General features: G+C 41.2%; 1 protein-coding gene across 17 annotated transcripts in view; it reads right to left on the reverse strand.

Moving 5' to 3' along the window:
• utrn (utrophin) overlaps nt 1-20,224 on the reverse strand; it is a 242,980-nt gene that overhangs the window by 104,023 nt on the left and 118,733 nt on the right. For all 17 annotated transcript variants that reach the window (XM_049591027.1, XM_049591013.1, XM_049591017.1 and 14 more), the window contains one exon: nt 2,441-2,613. In XM_049591027.1, the coding sequence (XP_049446984.1) occupies nt 2,441-2,613 (173 nt within the window). The remainder of the gene's footprint in view (nt 1-2,440; nt 2,614-20,224) is intronic.

Below are 20,224 nucleotides of genomic sequence, written 5' to 3' on the forward strand. Positions count from 1 at the left end.
GTGGTATCTGGATAAACAAAAAGGATCTAATTCTTCAACAAAAAGGTCCTTGAAGGGATCATTATCATAATGTTGTTAGACACTTAGAATAATAATCTGAACATATCAAAGGCAAAAATAAGCACTGTTAGTGGACGTAAATTGGCAGTGTACTATTGCCCATAAATGATACTGCAGCCTGTTTCACCACTGCTGTTGTTCCCTTTTGTCACTTAGACACAAACACATATGTATATTCTTTTATTTTCACTAAACGGATTAAATAAAAGGTTTATGGCTTATAAAAACATTAAAGATGAAATCAAAAATAGGTCTTTCTTAATACAATTCGTCTGTAAAATCTAATGGCTGACCACTCAGGTTGCTGCCCTTTTAGTGTAGGTACATGCTGCTAATTGTGTGGGCGGTAGCATGCATGCAATATATGTTGATAAGCACTTTTGTTTTTCTTCTCTCCTCTGTCCATAATGTGTCTGAACACTGTGTACAGAGACCTCCTATTGCAGCTCGCCGAGTTAGTCATAATTACACATGTACCGTAATGAAGGCATAATGGGCTGTGTACGAACACACAGTGTCCCACGTCCCACACACATACACACACACAGATCCCTCACTGTCTATTTTTCTCTCTTTCGTCTTCCTGTGGAACAAGTCCAGCCTATTATGTCTGCACTGCTTGACCTTGACCCACCAACTCTATCCAGCACATAATCTTTCCCCACACTTAAATTTCTCCCCAGTTTCTCTTCAGCGTCTCTAACCTTTCCCCGTGCCCCCAAAGCTTTGTTGTGCTCCTCTGCTGCTTCTCTCCACCGGCCCCTCCTCCTTTTTGTCTTTGAACATCTCCATCTGGTCCTGTCGACTTCATTTCCACCTTCACTTTCTTCACCCTGTACATCCCCACCCATCACCGGTCTTCTTTATTTATGCCAAGGTTGTGGCTGACGCGGCATTGTCTCTGTCCTCAGAAGTTTATGTGTCGGCTTTCTTGTCCTTTTGGAGCTGTATTTCATGCCTGTGGGCCATGGTAGACGTGTATCACAGGAGCTACTGTATAAGCACAGCTGACAGGAAACACAACAACCTATATGACTGTTCCACAACATGCTGCATGTGTGTCACATGTGGTCTTCCATGAATCCAAGAATCCAGAATGAACAGGACTGTTTTTTCATGAGCTGAGAGTAGTGAATGCCCCAGTTAACAGTCAGGGAGATACAGTGTTTGAGTTAACCACAAAATAAAATGTACTGGTGAGTTCAAAGCGAACTTATTGACACATGCTATTAACAAGCGTCTTGGGTGATCTGATCATAAGTGGACGGCTCTATGTCTGTCTGTTCACACCTGGCATTAGACAGAATGTCTCCACATGTGTCCAGAATGACCACTTGTGGTCGGATCTCACTTTCTTGCTTTATATGCAAATAAACATGTTAATCATTTTTGTTTGCAAAGACCAAATGCATTGTTTATTTTAACAATGAGGTTTGTCGTGCTATATGCACACATACTGCCTTTACTTACAGCCAGTCCACCTGTCCGGACACACAGCAAAGTGGCAAACTGTTATCATTACACGGCTATCGTTACGTATCGGTTATTGGCGGGTTTAATGACAGAGTTCAGCCATTGCAGTGTCAGTGTGAATTTGTTGGGACCGTTTAATAGCTGCTGCTTAGCTCGTGCTAACTGGGTATACGGTGAACTGATCATTTGCGTAAAGGAGGCTGGCTCTGGGGACAGTCCTTCAGCTCTGTGTAGCACCAACAGAATTTTTTTTTTATCCAGTGGGGTGCCAGCAAAGCAAGGCTATCAGTTGGGTAGGCAGTCCTTCAGTGTGGCCCAGGACGCATTAACATAAACACTGCTGAAAGAATGTGGCCATATACGTCCCCGACCCCCTCTGAATGTGGTATGAGCGATCAGATCTCACACATATTTGGTGCACTTGAACCTGTACTTAGAGCTGCCCACATTTGATCCACTCACCCAGAAAGCATGTTGATATGAGGTGTAAACAGGGCCAGAGCATAGTGGCCTTGAACTGTACCTAACACTTGATTTGTGCTTCATGCACTTTTGTAGAGTGGAGAAAAAATCTCAATCTGGAAGAAATATTTCAGAACTCTTGGAGACTGGGTGCTTGGCATTTCAAATGGGATTCAGTGTTTGCAACCTTGAGGTCTTGAGTTTTCTCTTTTGTTTGTTTTGTTTTTTTATCTAATATGTGATAATTACACTAGATTTACACTTAGGAACTCACTTTTGCAACATGCAATTCACTGGTTGATTCAGATGGTAAACTGAGGCAGAGACCAACATGTTTTGTCTCTTCAGAGTTGAGAGCTTAAAACTGCAATCTTGGCTGCGTGACCATAAACACTGGAGGAAACAAACATTTCTCTTTGCATGTACTGGATAAAGTTTTACTGACCTGATGTTGGCCGATTTGGCCTTCAGGTCGCTCCAGCGTTGGTTCATGTCATCCAGTCTGTGTTGAAGGAACACAGCTTCCTCTGAGCTGCCCAGTGCCTTGACCATCTTCGACTTGTTCCCGTCCACACTCTTGTAGATGTCATTGTGGGCATCGATCTCAGCCTGGATGTCCTGCAAAAACAAAGACAAGGCAGTATTGTTACAAGTGACCACTTCTGTTTCAGCAAATGCAGAGTGGGCAGCAGTAGAGCAAGGTCTTAACAAAATCACCCAAAACTGGACGTCAAAGTCTTGTAGGCTGTCACAGCTGGTTATTCATGAAGCGAAAATAAAGTTGGATTTTGTCGCTTGTCTTGAGGGGGTTCACAGCGTACTGCACACAACATTTCCAGAGGGCAGAGAAGTTTATATTTTCATGAAATGCCCTCGAGGTACTTTTTGACTCTTTGACTAAAAAGATTTTAACTTCTCCCCTTTCAATGACTTCCAAGGCCCACCCCAACCAGAAGCAAGTCCCTAGGCAACATCTGCCTCCATACTAATTCTGCATTAGGTTGTACCAGGGACTACACCAAAGCAAGCTTTGCTGTAATTTAATGCTGGGTTACAGTATGCAATACTAATATATTGCAGTGCTATTCCAAAATACTGTGATTATGCGTGTGTGGCTGTGAGAGGCCACTATATTCATTATTGTGACAAAGTGCGATTTTTCCACATGTACGTTTGTGTGAGCGTCCTTAACGAGGCAGCTCTATTACACAACCACATCTCAAAGGGTATGTGTGTGTTTGTGTGTGAGGGTGGAACCACAAGAGGGGATGACGCAAGCAGAGGATCCTGTCAAATGTTTTATTTTTAGATGTGTAAAACTGCTCCATTTTCTCCTCTCTCTCTGGTGGGACTCCCCTCAGTTCAACCCATTTGAACTGCAGATAAAGGAAAGACTCCAATACCGTATGGATGAGTGTAACACTGCCTGCAGCATAGAGACAGACTTGCAAATGGGACAAAATGAGCGCAGATAAGAGAAGTGTAATGAGACCTATAGCCTACAAGAGTGTGGTAATAAAAAAAATATGCTGGTCATTGTGTGTGAAATGACCCATCTTCAGTGCCTGCAGTTGTTGCTTGTTGTATATCCTTTGCATTGTTGCATTGCAGATTGGAAATTACTGTATGTAATCAACTTCTTCGTTTTACAATTACTGTAAAACTGCCTTATCTAGGAAACTGAAATTAATGTTGCTGCACTATTTTCCTGTAGTCTCTGTGATATTAAAACAAATTAACAATTACTAAAAGAGGTTATTAACTCTAATTCAAAAGACTGTTCTCAGCTTTCACAAATGTGTAAATGAAGCACAATTATTCTAAGTTAAAATGTCTGTATATTAGATACAGTGCACTCCGTGTGCCTGGAAAAAGTGACTGCTCATCACCAGCCAGATAGCACACGTCACAAATGGTTTCATGCATCCTGCTGGCCATTGTGCAGGCATTGGAAAATAAACTGGACGACCTCTTTGCCCACATCAGGTTCCAACAGTATATCAGGAACTGAAATATTCTTTGTTTGAACAAAACTTGGCTAAATCCTGGACAGTGCCATTCAACCAGGAGACTCAGAGGACTCTTGCAACAGAAGGAGAGGAGGAGTGTGCTTATGGTTAATAAGGACTGGCGTGACAGTTAGAATGTGAGGTGCTGTCCAGTTCCTGCTTTGGATTGCTGCTATAAGCCATCAGAGGGAGCTGTAGAGAAACACTGCTAGTGTTTGGGAGTAGCGACCATGAAGCCATCTTGTTGAGTCCAAGATATGTTGTTGAGTCCATGATAGATGCCTCCAGTGACAAAAGAGAATAAGCCAATCAGGGTCTGGAGAATGTTCCAGAACACCACCGTAGACGTCACTGATGACACCAATTAACTCACTGAGTCTGTGATGGATTTAATTTGTAAAACAATAGCAGCTACTGCACCAAAAGTACATTTAAACAATTCCACAACCAGAAGCCCTGGATCACCAGAACTATCATGGACTTCATTAAAGCGCACTGCAGCCAGTCTGGAAACATGGACATTTATAAGGCAGCACCCAACAATTAAGGATAAATTACAATGCACAAGTTGAAGGAGGTGACAGACAGGATCAAATTTAACTTTGTATGTACTTTGTATGAATTCATGTGACAAATAAATTATTGATCAATTGACTGATTGATAGTAATGTAATAGTAATAACATACAATAATGGGAAAATACAGTAATGGAAACTAGGCTTGGACAAGGCATTACAGCATAGCGCGGAATTTCGAAATCCTAAAAGGTAAGATTTTCAGTACCGTCCAAAGAACAGACGATCTTGTTTGATTTGTATCTTGTTGATACAGATAATGATTTTATTCAACGCACCATCTCCGTTCAGCCCATTGATGTGTCAGTATCTGCCAAGGCAATAGGTCTCTCCCTTCAGGAAGAAAGGCTCTTATTTGATAGCTATTCAATATTCTGTGGCCCTTAAGTATTTAGTATTTAAACCCTGCAAGACTTTTCTAAGTAGGCTAATTGCATATTAGAAAAACAGCATTGTAAGATAGACAAAGACATACTTGCTACAATAACTTCTATCACCAACAGCTCAGCTCAACACAAACACTGTCATATACCCCAGTGAAATGTCAGGAGGGTATGAATGTATGGAAAAGTAGGTACTGCCTGAGCCTAATGGAAACTCCCATTATGATATATATACACACACCAACACACACACCAGAAAGGGGCTGAGGATATGGCACAACATATAGGAGACACACAGTGGATGTATATTAGACGCACATTACAAGATTTGGTACAGCAGGTGAAGAGGTGGCCTCAGGTCAGCTCCTCAGTAAACTGTCGTCTTGAAAAAATGGACAAAATACAGTCCAGTAAAAGTAGACTACACACGAAACAACTATCAATTACCACAGCTACGGCACAGTGCTGCAATTTACTGAATGCCAATAGCCATTTCACAAAGGCTGGAGCAAATCCCTCCACTGTGATCTGCAAGGATAATCACCCGCTGGCTTTTTGACACAAATCAAATGCCTCTTAAAGGTCATAGAAGAAAGTGTGTGTGAGAGAGGGAGAGAGAGGGAGAGACAAAGAGAAAGACAGAAAAAAAAGAAAGACAGAAGGACAGACAGTGAAAGAGTGAAAGACAGTCGTTCTGTCACTTAGCCAGCTGGCTGTGTTTCAAGTCATTTCCCAAGTGCTTCCTTTTTCTTTAACACTTCTACTTCCCCTGGAAGTTAACACTGGCTGCACAGACACACACACACACACACACACACACACACACACACACACACACACACACACACACACACACACACACACACACTAGACAGAAGGTGCAGACTGTGTGGGCATACAGAGGCTCATATATTCATTTACAAAGCTCCCTTTAAATTTGATTTCACCCACTGAAAGACTACTTTGAGCCAGTGGTTTATGTATGTCAGTGTGTATCTTGGGGTGCTTAAGTGTCGTGATGGATCACTTTCTGTCTCATGCTCTTTAACACACACACACACACACACACACACACACACTATAAAAAAACATTTGTGTGCCACAGGTCACTGCATCAGCTACAAAAAGCCTCTGTTTGCCACTACTCCATGTTTTATTTATGGGTATTGATGGAAATTAACTCAATATGAGGTTTTTTAGTCCTGGCAATGGATCTGAAATTCAGCTCTTTGGCTTCCACACACCTACATGCACCGACTCACACACACAGATAAGTGAGCTTCTAGCTTTAGGCTAATTCTTAAGCTGCTGAAAACAGTGAAAACATGTCTGCATTTAAGGAAGTGGGTGAGCATAGTAGATATACAAACATACACAAAAGCACACATACAGACTGTACAGTACGTAACATAGACAGACAGCTACTGAACCAAGTAAACCACTACTCTGACCTGCATGCGAGTGTGTGGGCTGAAAGGCATCAGAAAGGTTAATGGGTTCTGAGTCTCATGCACACTGTAATGAGTGATAAAGACTCATTTGCTGTGGGCTGGTTTAAGCGCAGATTGGACGTGACAGATTTTCCCACGGCAACTAAAGCTACAACTACTACTTAAAGCTTTATGAAGGATAAAAGCATTAAATACACAGTTAAGCTGTGGCTAAAGCAAAATAAACATAAACACACTGCACTTTTGATGATAATTTTGCCTCAAATAACAATTTTCCATTGACAAACAACAATGACCCTTACTGGGCAATGCCACGTTTGTCTTTAGCCTTTAATGACACAATTACTGCAAAGGTTTGCTTTGACAAATTAGGTCTAATTCAAGGCTCTGGGTCTCATTCTATACTAATTCTCTCTCTACATGGTAGCGCTCTCTAATAACTAGCAAAGCAGGCCAGAACCGATTATTCCGTTTTAATGAGTGCAATAATGACTGCTCAGACCTCATAAAGCTGACTACATTAGGTCCACAACTACAAACACAAGGGGAGATGGAGAATGAACGGTGACTGTGTTTGTATTCATGGTGTTTAAAAGACTGGATTTAAAAGCCACTGCGATACAAAAGTTCAATCAAGGACCAAGGGGCAGCAACTGAAATCTTCATCTTTGAAATGGGACAACCCTTCGCGTCATCAGTATTGCCATCGAAGCAATGTCAGAAATTAGCAAGGGCCACGGGCCATTTGGCCCACAATTTATCCAAGAATGCCCCCAAAAGCCATGTTCCGGGGGCCAAAATTGCCCCCAAGTTTTCGAAACAACTCTATGTATTTATATTTTTAACAGTGTCAGTTAATCTGACATTAAAGTATCATTTTATTTTCATTAAATGAATTTACCGTCACGTCTACAACTCATTTTCCAGATATAATCAACAAGATTGCACTGATTACATGAGAGTAATCTGACAGAGAAGGGGAGGGGGCTTTGCTGTACCATAAGTATAAATTAACCATTTCTTGGGTGATCTGTGTCTACACAATGACAAATTAATGAAAAATTAAGGTTGAATGAATGTTAAATTTTAAATTAACTTACTTCCAGGATTGCATCTAAGGAATTTCTAGTAATTTGGCCTTTTTAACAGTAAAAGTAACTGTAATGTGGTGAAACATTAGTACTGCTATCAGTAGATTAATGGTTAAATCATCACATTTAAACTGGTTGAATTATAGGAAATCTGAGTGATATTTTGCAACCATAACTTTATGTAACCCATTATTTATTTCATTTATAGTGGTTTCTACTGAAGAGTGAAGACACTATCTTAGTTGGTTTTGCTTTTCATGTGCTTATTGTTAGAACATAATTACAATTTTTTGATGGCCCCCAAACATTTTGAAAATGCCCCCATTTTTTAGACTGTGGGGGCCAAAATTGCCCCCAAAATATTTTGTTAATTTCATACCTTGCATCAAAGGTATTTACATAAAAAGATACTACTTTGGCAATAATGGTATATTACAATGACTTTTACCATTTATCTGTATCCTAATGTTAGCAACCTGTGCTCCTACCCTGCCAGTCTGCACTGATATTAGAGGAATGCTGCAGTGCAGTAAGTTTGCTGCTGGACTTAAGTTAAATTTTGGGTGTCATATGCCTTAAAAGAAGGGAACTGATGCAACATAGAAAAAATGTCGACATGCAGGACTGTCTTGCACAAATCAACAACAATTTAACATTAGCTAGCAAGCTAGTCAGCTACGGAGACATCAGTATACTGCTATCGACTTTTTTTGTAATGATTGTTATAAAGAGAAGGACCTAATACATTGAAACGGCATTAAACTAAGGTAACATGATGGTTATTGGAATTTTTTAAATCTTCATTAACAAAGAAATACATTTATGAGGGTTTTTTGGTTGCGCACGCAGCCATCTTGCTGATGATTTCTCATAACACTCAGTTGAGAGTGTACATCTGAAAAACCTTGGTTTGGAGGGCTAGCAGCCCTAACACCTCATCCTACCTCTCTATCCTTACATGAATCCAGACACCCCATGTATATACCTGAACTTGCAAAACAGAGGGATAAGGCTTAGTGGTAGGGGCAAGGGGTTTATTGGTTTTCAGCCCAAGACCAAGCTGTCATCAAAAATGCACTATAAAACCAGCAGATATATACCTGTTCAAGCTTTTTGAGCAGCTCCTGCAAGCTGAAGTTCAAGCCAATCATATTGGAGCTTGTGCACGGACTCCTCCCGCTCCCTCCAGTGCCTACATGTTCTCTACTTTCATACAGGTGGAAAGTTGGCAAGGAGTCGGCACAAGTAGGTAAGTCCTCCAGTGGTTATGGTCAAAACAGATGCCTTCAAGGTCAGAGTTTGGATCAATACTAAATCCAGAGTATGAACAAACTTTAATCCAACTGCAGAGAAACTCGGCTCTTGTAAAAAATTCAAACGCAACAGGGTCAAATTGGGGTCGCAGTCCCAAAACAGGCGATTTACACACTTCACACACTTGGCAGCACTTGTGCATGCATGGCAGTGTGTGTGCATGCCCAATCCCGCCACATGTTCGTAGCATCCTCTTGGGAAAGGCAGCCAAGCTGAGAAGGGGGATGACAGCTACCCTGCAGTCATGCTTCAGAAGTGGGACTAGGATTAACGGGACGATTGGTGCCACTGGAGGTTTGACAAAGTAGAGGCTGGAGGCTGACAGCTGAGTTCCTCTGGCCAGTAGTGGGGCACTAAAACTGGGAGGAAAATCCAACAAATCTTGGGTGGAGGTCTGCAAAGTAGAGATAACGGTTTGTGTCTTGAGGGACGGCCCGGCTGATATGAACCTCCGAATGGCCGGGGACAGGTCTGGCTCTCTCCTTCAACTATGCTATGCTCCCGTTCCTTCACTTCCCCCTCTGGGCATGAAGGAAGCTGTTTACACGATGTCCGGCAGTCCAACCCAGGGCAGGGCTGGGGCATTTGCTCTCAATTACTCTGATAAAAAGCACTCTATTCCTGCCAGTCACACAACTGTATACCCTTCAAGAGGAGAGACGGCAGCACAAAGAGGCACATGGTTTGCTGGCTCGTTCCCCTGAGTAAAAGGTAGTGGGCTCAAAGAGACAGTCACCTCAGTGTCTCCCTTACTACCCGCCCCTCGGGTCTCCAGCCCCGGTCTGGTCTCGCTCTATCACACCCTCCTAATCATTGCCATGACTGGGCCACTTAGTCAAAGAATGCCTTCTTCTTTTTCTGGAGCCACGTGTTCGCAGGGAGCTGCCTCAAGAATCAGCGTCTCACTCCTGGGTAGGGAGTCTGACGCGCCGGCCTCTTAGAGTCGAGGTTGTGCTGATTATCTTCTCTTTGCCTCTTCAGAAGGAGGAGAGGCTGATCTGTTTGTCATCCTGTTCGTTCTCCCCACCCTGGGACGAGGAAACTTCTTACAAAGTTACGATTTTTCTTTGGGTTTTCGTTCCCTCGGGGGTCACACAAACACCCAGACTGGTGTCCTCATCCTTCTCTCCTCTTCCTCTGTTGCTCTCTCTGGCCACTCACCCCACTCTTTCACACAGCTGTTTATTATTTTGATCAGTATCCTCCCTTTCCCCTCCTCTCTCTACCTCTCTCCCTCTCTCCCTCTCCCCCCTAAACTAACTCGACACACTACACACCCACTTCCTGAGGCCTGTGTGGGCAGAGAACATGGTAGGGAGAGAAGAGTTGTGGAGAAAAGTAAGAACTTTACATGGAATTTAATAGTAAAATAAGGATTAGCATTCAAAGGAAGAGTGGCTAAAATATACTAAGAGAGAAATTGAGCACGTTGCAAGCTGATAGAAACAGCGGAATAAAAAGAAAAATGAAGTCTGGAAAGGTAAAAAGAAATAAAGGGAGGGCAGAGGGCCAAATGAACAGAGCTCTGCTAGTGGAACTTTCTACCTGTCTAGCTCAGAGGTGATGAAAACATGGCTGTTTGGTTAAAAGAATACAAAAAAAGAGAAAGTTTAGGACTGTGGGGTCAGGACAGGGCAGATATAATCTTCTACACAGAGAACAGTATTCATGCATTTTAATCAATATGCAACACCTTTTCCCTCGACAACTCTTATTTAAATTTCAACTCCAAGAACCACCAAACTACTGAAGCCTGTTACAGTTCAGATTCTATAATTTGAATACCATCAGCTTGCAGAGGACCGCATTATGCGAGCGCTGCGATTCCTACTATAGAACAAAGGCTAAAGGCTTTAAATGAGTCCATGAATAACATGTTTGGAAAGGCGGTGGTCTACAGGGCCATGCTAAAAAGATGCAAGTATTAAATTAAAATTCATTCCATATATTAAACCTGCGTGTGGAAGTGTTTGTGTGACTCTTTCTGCACGAGTGTGTGCTGGCATTTTGAACAGCAGGGTAGACATGTGGTGCGCATCAAAGACACGCAGACAGATGGCTGTCGAGTGAGAAAAAAGAAAAGATACAATGAAACTTTGCATATTCATAAGAGAAACACTTTGAAGTGTGCTTAGCTAATTAAAAATATGTACATACTCCAGGGCCTTAAACAGCATTTTTGATGTATGCCGACAAATATATACTATTTGAGGGCTTTCCAGTGAAAGATGTGGAATTAACTGGTGGGAATTGGCACATTTGACAAGCGTAACTAATTCAACAATGAGTGGATGATGAAATTATAGGGGAAAAAAGAGATGAAACAACCTTTCTGTTAAACATGTTTAACAATTCCGGCTTACCGAGTGTTTGGATACTTAAAGTTTGTGCTAGCAACTCCTAAGACTGTAATTCACAAAAACAGGCACTTAATAAGAATGCAATCACACACACATATGGAGCTAAAGTCTGGAGACGTGTGGGTTAATGTTGGGCTACATTACTAAACTAAGCGGATTAGGACCATTACAGGGGTAAGAACGTAACGCTTCCAATCCCTCAGGCACAAAGACGAGAGGAGAGAAAAGTTGCTTGATTGAGAAGAGAGAGGCAGGGACAACAAGAACTGAGGAGGATCACTCACACCAAGAGGAGGAAAGGGAGCATGAATTAATTATTAAACAATAAGTCACCAGAGCAATCTAGAAAACACAAGAAAAGGAAGAGTGTAAGGGATCGAGAACAGAAAGAGGACAGAGGCAAAGAGAGAAGAAAATAAAAGACAAAGAGAGGCTCCAGTATGAGATTTTTTTTTTTAGGTAGATCTGCCTGTAACTCCCTGTGAGGATCAAAGCTGGGAGATGGAAGGGGGGGAAAGAAAAGGTCAAGGCATTTAATTGGAAAGATTTATGCAATGTAAAATCAGGATAACACAAAGTGAAGGGACATTTTTTCAAACATCATAGTGTAACATTAGGTACAGGTCAACTGAGTCAAAAATCTGTCCTCTCCATCTCGGCTTTGGTTGCTCTACTTTTCTGTCTGCAGGGGCGAGATTTTGCGTCAGCGTTGCTGTGACTCAATCAGCCTTCTTGGCCTTCAAATCTGACAAAGAGGTGCTTTTTACATAAACCTTTAAAGCTGTAGTTGTGAACTTTTATAAAAATAACTTTTTGTCATATCTGATGAAACTGTCACTGCACCCACACAGTAGTACATGAGACAGATTGTCTGTGAAAAAAAAATCTAGAATATAGTATCCACCTCGTCTGATGGAAAACAACCAATCAGAGCTGAGGAGTCTCTAACAGAGCTGTCAATCATGTCAGTCACTGCTTGTGAACTGCAGTTAAATTGTCAAACTAGTCAGCGCTGATCAAATATGAATCAAGATTCTGTTATTTCTTGCATCAAACGTTTTCAGAAACATATTTTAAGGTACTGTTCAGCTGTAGAATGAGAAAGTTTGCAACCTGGCTGTCATTTTGAAAAAAGTCAAGCCAAAACCAAGCATTGTCCAGCAGCCAGAGCAGTGTTCTCATTTTACAGCTAAACAGTACACTTAAATATGTTTCTGAAAACATCTGAGGCAAGAAATGAGCAGTGCAGTGACATTTTGACTAAACTTTGTGAACAGTGATTGACAGGCTACGTTAAGAAACTCCTCGGCTCTGATTGGTTGTTTTCCTTCAGCCGCAGTACATTCTAGCAAAAGCCATTAGAAGCACTACAAAGAAGTAGAGGAACATGATTGTTTTCACAGAATATCTGTCTCACCTACTACTATATGGATAGAGCGAGTTTCAGTAAATGTCACAAAAAGTTATTTTTATAAAAGTTACCAATTACAGCCTTGTTCTTTTTGTCTATCTTTCTGGTCAGCGACTTTACTATTGTCACTTTTACTCACCAACCTCATTTCCAGTCACAGCAAGTAACTGGCTAATGTTGCTACTTATCTGCTGGGTGTGTAAACTGGCAACTGTTTGCTAACATTCTACTTAATGAGGTGATAATATGGCACAGTGCTTTTAAAGCTCAGCATTTTATTCATCTACTAACAAATAGGGCTGCAACGATTAGTTGACTAATCGATGACTAATCGACTATTTAAATAATCAGTGACTATGTTAGCAGTTGACTAATCGGTTTGAGTCATTTTTCATAGAAAAGTACTATAAAAGTACCCCAAAAAACTATCTTATTGCAGCTTCTTACATTCAAATATTGGCAGCTTTACACACTCTCCCATGATGGTGAACTAAAACCCTCTGGCGTGACATTAGATGATATAATTTTGGGGTTTGGGAGAGACAGAGCAACATTTTTCAACATTTTAACACATTTTTTGATAAAATGATTAGTCGACTAATCGAAGAAATAATCGACAGATTAATCGACAATGAAAATAATCGTTAGTTGCAGCCCTACCAACAAATAAATAACACTCCAGCACACTTAGATTCACGCAATGTTTTACTTCCCAATAGGTGGAGCTTCTGCCACCAGGGTTGTGCACAGGTGTGTTGCAAACTGTAAATGATTAGAATGGAATTGGTTACTTTCACCTGCCTGTCTAATGTTAATTCATGGATGCTCTGATGACGGTCTGATAGACAGAAAGCTCTACAGTTTAAAAGTGAAACTCTGCATTAGAGTTTTCAAAAATGCCAATTTGTTGATACATGTTGGTTCTAAATATTTGAAACACACATTTGAAACACACACACACACACACACACACACACACACACACATTGTCTCGTTCACTCTATAAAAACAGTAATTACCCGGATTTGATTTTATTTGACTCATATGTTACTTGAAAATATATAAAATTACATGAGGAAAAAAAGACAAAATAAAATTGCATGGTTTTGTTTAGCTTTTGTTTGCATTTTATTGCCTTCGGAGTGTGAGACAATCTCAAAGGCTTTTGAACACTGGCATTTCCTCAAGAAGAATATCATTCATTTTTATTTGAATTAATTAATTTCAATTATTGTTAATATTTACTACAGCCATTGTGCTGGTCTTTGCTACTAGCAGAGAAAAGAAAAGTAGTTGTGATGTTATGTTTATCTTTTAATACAAATCTAAAATTTTATGCAATCAATGCTGTGTGGTTGGTATTGAAGATAGAAATTCCAGTGTCATGACAACACTACACTGCATAGATCAAAGTGTGCATTTATCTTTTCTGTCAGTTTGGACTCAATTGATACTGCAGTACCTTTGCCAAAATTAAGCCAGGCAAAATGGCTGCCTTTATTCCTCCACTAACATCAGTCAAAACAGAAGAGACACGACTCAAAGAGAACAATTTGGGTGAAAGAAACCACCAAGAGATGCATAGGAATACTAAATCCAAAATGCATTTCATTGAATCCTCAAACAAATGCAGCTAACCTTGTCTCACGATAAACCACTTTGGCTTTGAAAAATAAATAAACAAATACAGAGGAGACTGCCAAAAGGGAAAATGTGAAAAAGTCAGAGAGCACTGGCTGAAAGAGAGGAGGCAGAGGCACAACAGTTTTGCTGTCTCGGATGATGTCAAGAGGGAGCAGAGGCCATACCGTCTAAATAAAGTTGGGCAACCATATCGCAGGATCACAAACAAAGCAAATGCACACCGGAGTGAACAAACACAAATATGGCCACATAAACACTGATACACAAATACACCCTGAGCCAAATTCCTCTAGCAGACCTACCTACCAAGGTATAGCTCAGAGGCTATTCCCCAATCGGATTACTTAAAATTCATCCAATCCCACTTAATCCAGACTTTCTACCTTTACATTGTACAGTGTCTGACAAAAATCAGTGTAGCTTCAGGACTATAATTCTCACAAATAGGCCACATCCAATGAAGTCACTTCCTGTGCCCGAGGTTATCACTGACACTCCTCTTCCTGTTAGGAGGGCAGCTCCCTTCTGGGGAGATTAAGGCGCTGATTTAGTTTGTATATACATGCATGTGTGTGTGTGTGTGTGTGTGTGTGTGTGTGTAAGTGTGTTTTTGCTGTTCATCTGGCGGCACAACAAGCCTGTCAAACGGTGGAACGAATCATAGTGGGTGTGCAGAGATCAAAGAGCTCTTCCTGTATGTTACAAGGCAATGGAGCTCTGCATTCAAATATACTTTTATTTAATGACTTGTGCAATTGTGTGGTGGAAGTAGCTCTCTACATTTCAAGGTCATTAAGTGGAGCTTTACTTCAACAGTCAATAATGTAATCCTTTATTTTCTCTGAGAATACGATCACAAAGTAAAGAGTAGCTTCAGCCATGATCCATCACATCCTACATATGCTTTGCTTTTGTTAACACAAGGTTAGTGTAGCTCTTAGTTTGAATGTTGGGTAGGAGGATGAATGAGGGGAATAGTACGGTTGATGAAACGGCTGCTGCTGTTCAACAGCATGTGTGCGTCATTTGTATTTTAGTTTCACATCCTTTGTCTCCCAGGAAAAGAACTGTCTGACATACTTATTCTGGACCATGTACATATATTATAAGTTACTGTTATATACATTTTATATGCCAGCTGGCAGGATAAAACTATTGCAAGCAAGTCATTCTCTTCATGTTGCTCACACTGCCTGGATCATGCATTTATATTTGACATAGCCTGTCGACATGACTCCAGTGAAGGACTTACTAATCTAGTTCCTGTCTAAATCTGAGCTTCTGCACGTCAACACAACTCCAGATCAAAATCAAGATAACTCCACAAGAAAACAAAACAAGAGTTAGTAGAGTGTAATGGAAATGAGCATGACGCGAGCAGCAAAGTCAAAGCAATAAGGCATGTCCCTAAGACTGTGAATTGTTAATGTGCACATTAGAAAGCCACTGTTCCCCACTCCATTGACAGGTGACCTCCGCTGATGTGACAGAGCTGCCATTAGAGAAGACAACTGGAGTCAGAGGTCACACAAATCACTAATAACTTATTCCAGGGATCCAATAATGGACCACGAGTCACATCTTAGTAATCATAAGCAAGAAAAAGGACATCCTGGAATTCATATGTGAGCTCCTGAACAGGGGGAATTGAAATTGATTAGGAGCGCTGTGTGCTGTTGCCTGATAATCAGCTATTGATTCTGATGGGCCTTTTGTGTTTTTGTGTGTCGACAAGACACTTGGGAGATGACCTTAAGATTAAGGGAAAATGCAGAGGCTCGTAGATGCTAATCCAGGTGCATAAGATGAACACAGTGGCTTTGTGGTTGTGTTTAAGAGGCTGTGTTTGTGGCAGCACGAAAAATACATGTGGTCTGTGGATTATCTTGAGTGACTGGGTCATGATTTCTTCGAAAGAGACACTGATGTTGAGTTTTTCAACTGTGTTTTTTGACACATTGAGCACCACAAGCCGAGTGCCATCTAGTTCCATTAAATTCGCAAGAAGGCAGACATCTTAACAACCAATATCCCCAACACTTGACAACTCACACCAAATAAATCTAAACTGATAATTAGCACTAGAAGTAAGAGAAAAAAATAAAAAAAATAATTTGATTTGGGGTGGACTGTCCCTTTAATATAGCACCAATATGGCTGTCGGAAAGTGAAAAATAAATACCGAGGCTAATATCAATGAGATAAAAATGACATCTAGAATTGCTGGATTGCAAACATTAATTGTTTCCTGTGAATACTTTGTGCAATCCAAGTCCCACCTAGAAAACTTCTATACAGACAGTTAACTGCAGTATCTATACCATTGAAGCCCTACTGCTGGAAAAATGACAGCCATAAACAGTATCATAACGAGGTTTGATTACATAAACATTCTCAGGATTAATACTTTAACAGTTCAACACTGAGTCTGAGGTCTCCAACACGACAGGAAATAGTGAGTTCCTGGATAACAGCCCCCCTTAAGCAAAATGATTTCCAGTCATTAACTTTTGAGGAAAATTAACTTGCTGAATTGACTGGTTTTTAGAACCAGAGGCCTGCTGAGGGCCCTTATCACCCTCCCTTCACTGGTGTTCAAAGACTCCTGCCCCTCCCTCTTTCCTTTTATCACTGCTTTCCTCCACAGGGCATCTCTAACACTTTCTCTCCACTCCTCACGACTATTTGAAGTGCACTGTCTCATGGGACCAGAGGATCTTGACCATAGTAGGTGGTCTGGCAGCACGCAGCCCCAATACACCACAGTAGGCAGGGGGGGACGACCTCTGTGACGTGATCGCTTTTGAAGTTGCTGTCGCCTCCACAACGGGGCAAGGACAGGAGTACAATTAGCGCATGAGCCTGCCACCTGCTGTGTTTGGTGGGGAAGACGGGTCCTGGAAAGGTTAGGTGACTGCACCAATTAGACTGTTGTGCTAACAAAGTGCCGTTTCCCGCTGTAGAAATCCACTGTGGGAACAAAAACACAGGAGGAGGATGTGGAGTTATGGAGCTGATGTCAAAATAATAGACCATCACACATCATAACTAAAGCCTCCCAGCTGGAGTAGGAAGATAAAAAAATTTAAGAGTTATGACAGAAAAGGTAAAACAGTAACAATATGTTGTGCAACACACTCTATCTCAACACACAGACTAAAGCCTCTTCCACACATAGTTCCTGGTAAATTACTGGGATACTACTTTCAGGCACTACTACTGATTTTTGCTACTCCCTGCCCTACATTCAGGAACATTTGCACCTTCCTACACATGCCATGCCGATGTCAGAATAGATGGGGTGAGGTACAATACTGCAGATGATGGTAATGAGTCACTTATGACTGAAACCACCATAACAACTCAACAAAGGAAGAAGACAGGGCAAGGTTGGGAGATGTTTCTTATTATTCTGAAGAACATGGCGGGCAACGAGCTGTTTTTGTAGGGTGCCAATGATTCTGTATCGCTTGCTAATTGTCACATCACCTTCAATAATGCTCAACAGAAAACAAGTGCAGATTCATAAACGTCATCAGCTGAGTCTTGTGATTGGTTTGCTTACTCCAGGTGACGTCAGATGGACCAGACATAACCTTTTTACGTGCTTGTCCCAAGCCCCCAGATACACTGCTCAGCCTTGCTTCCAATTTTTGTGGCAACTTGCTGTGTTGCTGCAAAAAAAGTCACCTGCAGCTCAAAAAGCATTTTCCCCATAGACCAACACTGTTTAGTCATCTATAAAACTGTTGACAGGAGACCTTGAACTGAAAACAAGTTAAATTATGTCTCTTACTATTATTTTTGATTCATGGAGGTTTTATATGTGTGAAACTTTCCTTGAGCAGAAGGAAGCTATTTAAAAATCTGATTCATCACAATGAAAAGTCAGCAGGCTGCTAATCCCGGAAGTAAACCCTGTGGCTGGAAACTTTTTTGGCGTATATATCAGGCAAGCACTTTTCCTTGGACTTAATTGGCGCCATATTGGGGTCTGATGTCCAGATCTGATAATACATCCATGGCTCACCCCTACAATATTACTGTAAAATGTTCCTCAGTCTTGAGGGGAAAAAGCCTAGGTGCAGATTTTCATGAATATCAATCCCTGCTCTTACTCACACATGACCCCACGCAGGAAATGTTACTGAACATTTCAGGAATAGACTGCATGTGTGAAAGGGAGATGACTTAAACACACACAGCCTCAAAAAAAAGTAAGAAAAGAAAATGACTCACTATACAAGTATTACATTACATATCATTGTCATTATTCTATAAAAAAGCAGCAGACAGCCGTGGTCTGTGGCCTGGCCTGGAGCAAGAGACAAGATGGGACAAATTAATGGAGATTTTGATGAATTAGTACACGCTTAAGTGAATAAGTCTAAAAGGTAATGAAGAAAAAGTGACAAAGACTGCAATAATATCTGTAAGAGAACAGATGGTATCATACCCTCAAGAAAGCCACGGTGAAGACAAATGTGCAAAGCATTTGGTTACAAAGGCATGACAGGATTACCCTGGGTTATTTTTCAGTAATTTCAATTGTATTTTTTGGGGACTAGAGAAAACAGATCAATGAATAACAGGTAGCGTGGGAAAGGGTGTGTTCAAATCCTCCTCTGCCCGACTTCCACCCCCAAAAAAAACATTCCACTGAAGTTCCTGATAACAGCCCAAAAATCCATCTCATCATCCAGTGAAGTCACATATTTAACAATTTTACCACCACCGCCCACACATCCTCTTTTATATACTCCATATATCGACTCAATATGGTTCTAAAAGGGAAAAAAAAAGACTGTTTGCTGATACTTTTGCTTCATAAATATTAATCCTGCCCTGCGTTTTTCCCTCAACTTCAAACATTATCTTTGCCTTCAAGCACCAAGCTGAAGAAAAACAAAAACACCATTCAGAGAAACAAAAAGGATGACCTTAAAATCTCTGGACACCGTGAGCTCGTAACAACTGACCCGCTCCTCACATATTGTTTACAATCTCCTTTTACTGAAGTCTAAGACATTATGTTCAGCTCTGGTGTCTCCGGGACAATTTATGGAGTTCACATTGTTCAATGGAGGGGAAGAGTTTCTCAGTCGGAGTGAACCCTCTGGTTGGGGTTCAGCTTTGAGCGTGCAGAGATAAAATAATCTGACACTTTCTGCGCACCCTTAAATAACTGCTCTATTGATCTTACAGATAGCCCTGCTGGGATTCTGAGATGACGTCTGGATGAGAATTAGAGCTTCATTACGGTTCAAAATCTATATATAATAAGGTTTCTGTTGATTGAGCATTGTTCGGATCAATGACCACAACCCTCATCCCACTCAGTTCTCTGTCTGTTTAATGAAAAACACCATGACACTGTACTCAGCAACTCAAACAGCATGCAGAGAACAAGCAGCACTGATTTGATGACAGATGATTCACGCTTCCATAAACCAAGCATCACACAGCGTAGGCGTGTGCATGTGACTGCCTACATGCTACAGACAAAGTTCCTGTTCAGCCCCTCAGGGACGAACCACTGGGTGGGACTCACAGCAGTGCAGCAGTTTAGGGGGAAAGATAAGACCTGTAGTTTACGAACACCAACTGCTACGCTGTTACAGTGCGACACAGCGGTGACACTGCTATAGCCAAAAGCTTCATTCAAAGTGTTAAACAATTAAAAAATAGGGCTATGGAACTGTTTTACTATTAGAGAACGCTTTCAAATTGCTTAAACAAAGAACTTTTGGGGAGCCCTGGTGGTCTAAGCCAGATACACTCAACAGGCCAAATCTGGCTAGGAACAGGGTGCCAGGTCTCCCACCAACCATTTTCTAATTCACAATGAAAATAATTTGATTCACACTAGGAATATTTTATGGTGATAGAGCTTGTTTATAAAAAAAAAAAAAAAAAAAATGTCAGAGGGGCATCCGAATGACTTCAAGCCCTAGAAATGCCCCTGTATGCATCTGACCTATGCGGGGCTGT

This window comes from Epinephelus fuscoguttatus, linkage group LG11 (assembly GCF_011397635.1).
Source record: "Epinephelus fuscoguttatus linkage group LG11, E.fuscoguttatus.final_Chr_v1".
Taxonomy (NCBI): domain Eukaryota; kingdom Metazoa; phylum Chordata; class Actinopteri; order Perciformes; family Serranidae; genus Epinephelus; species Epinephelus fuscoguttatus.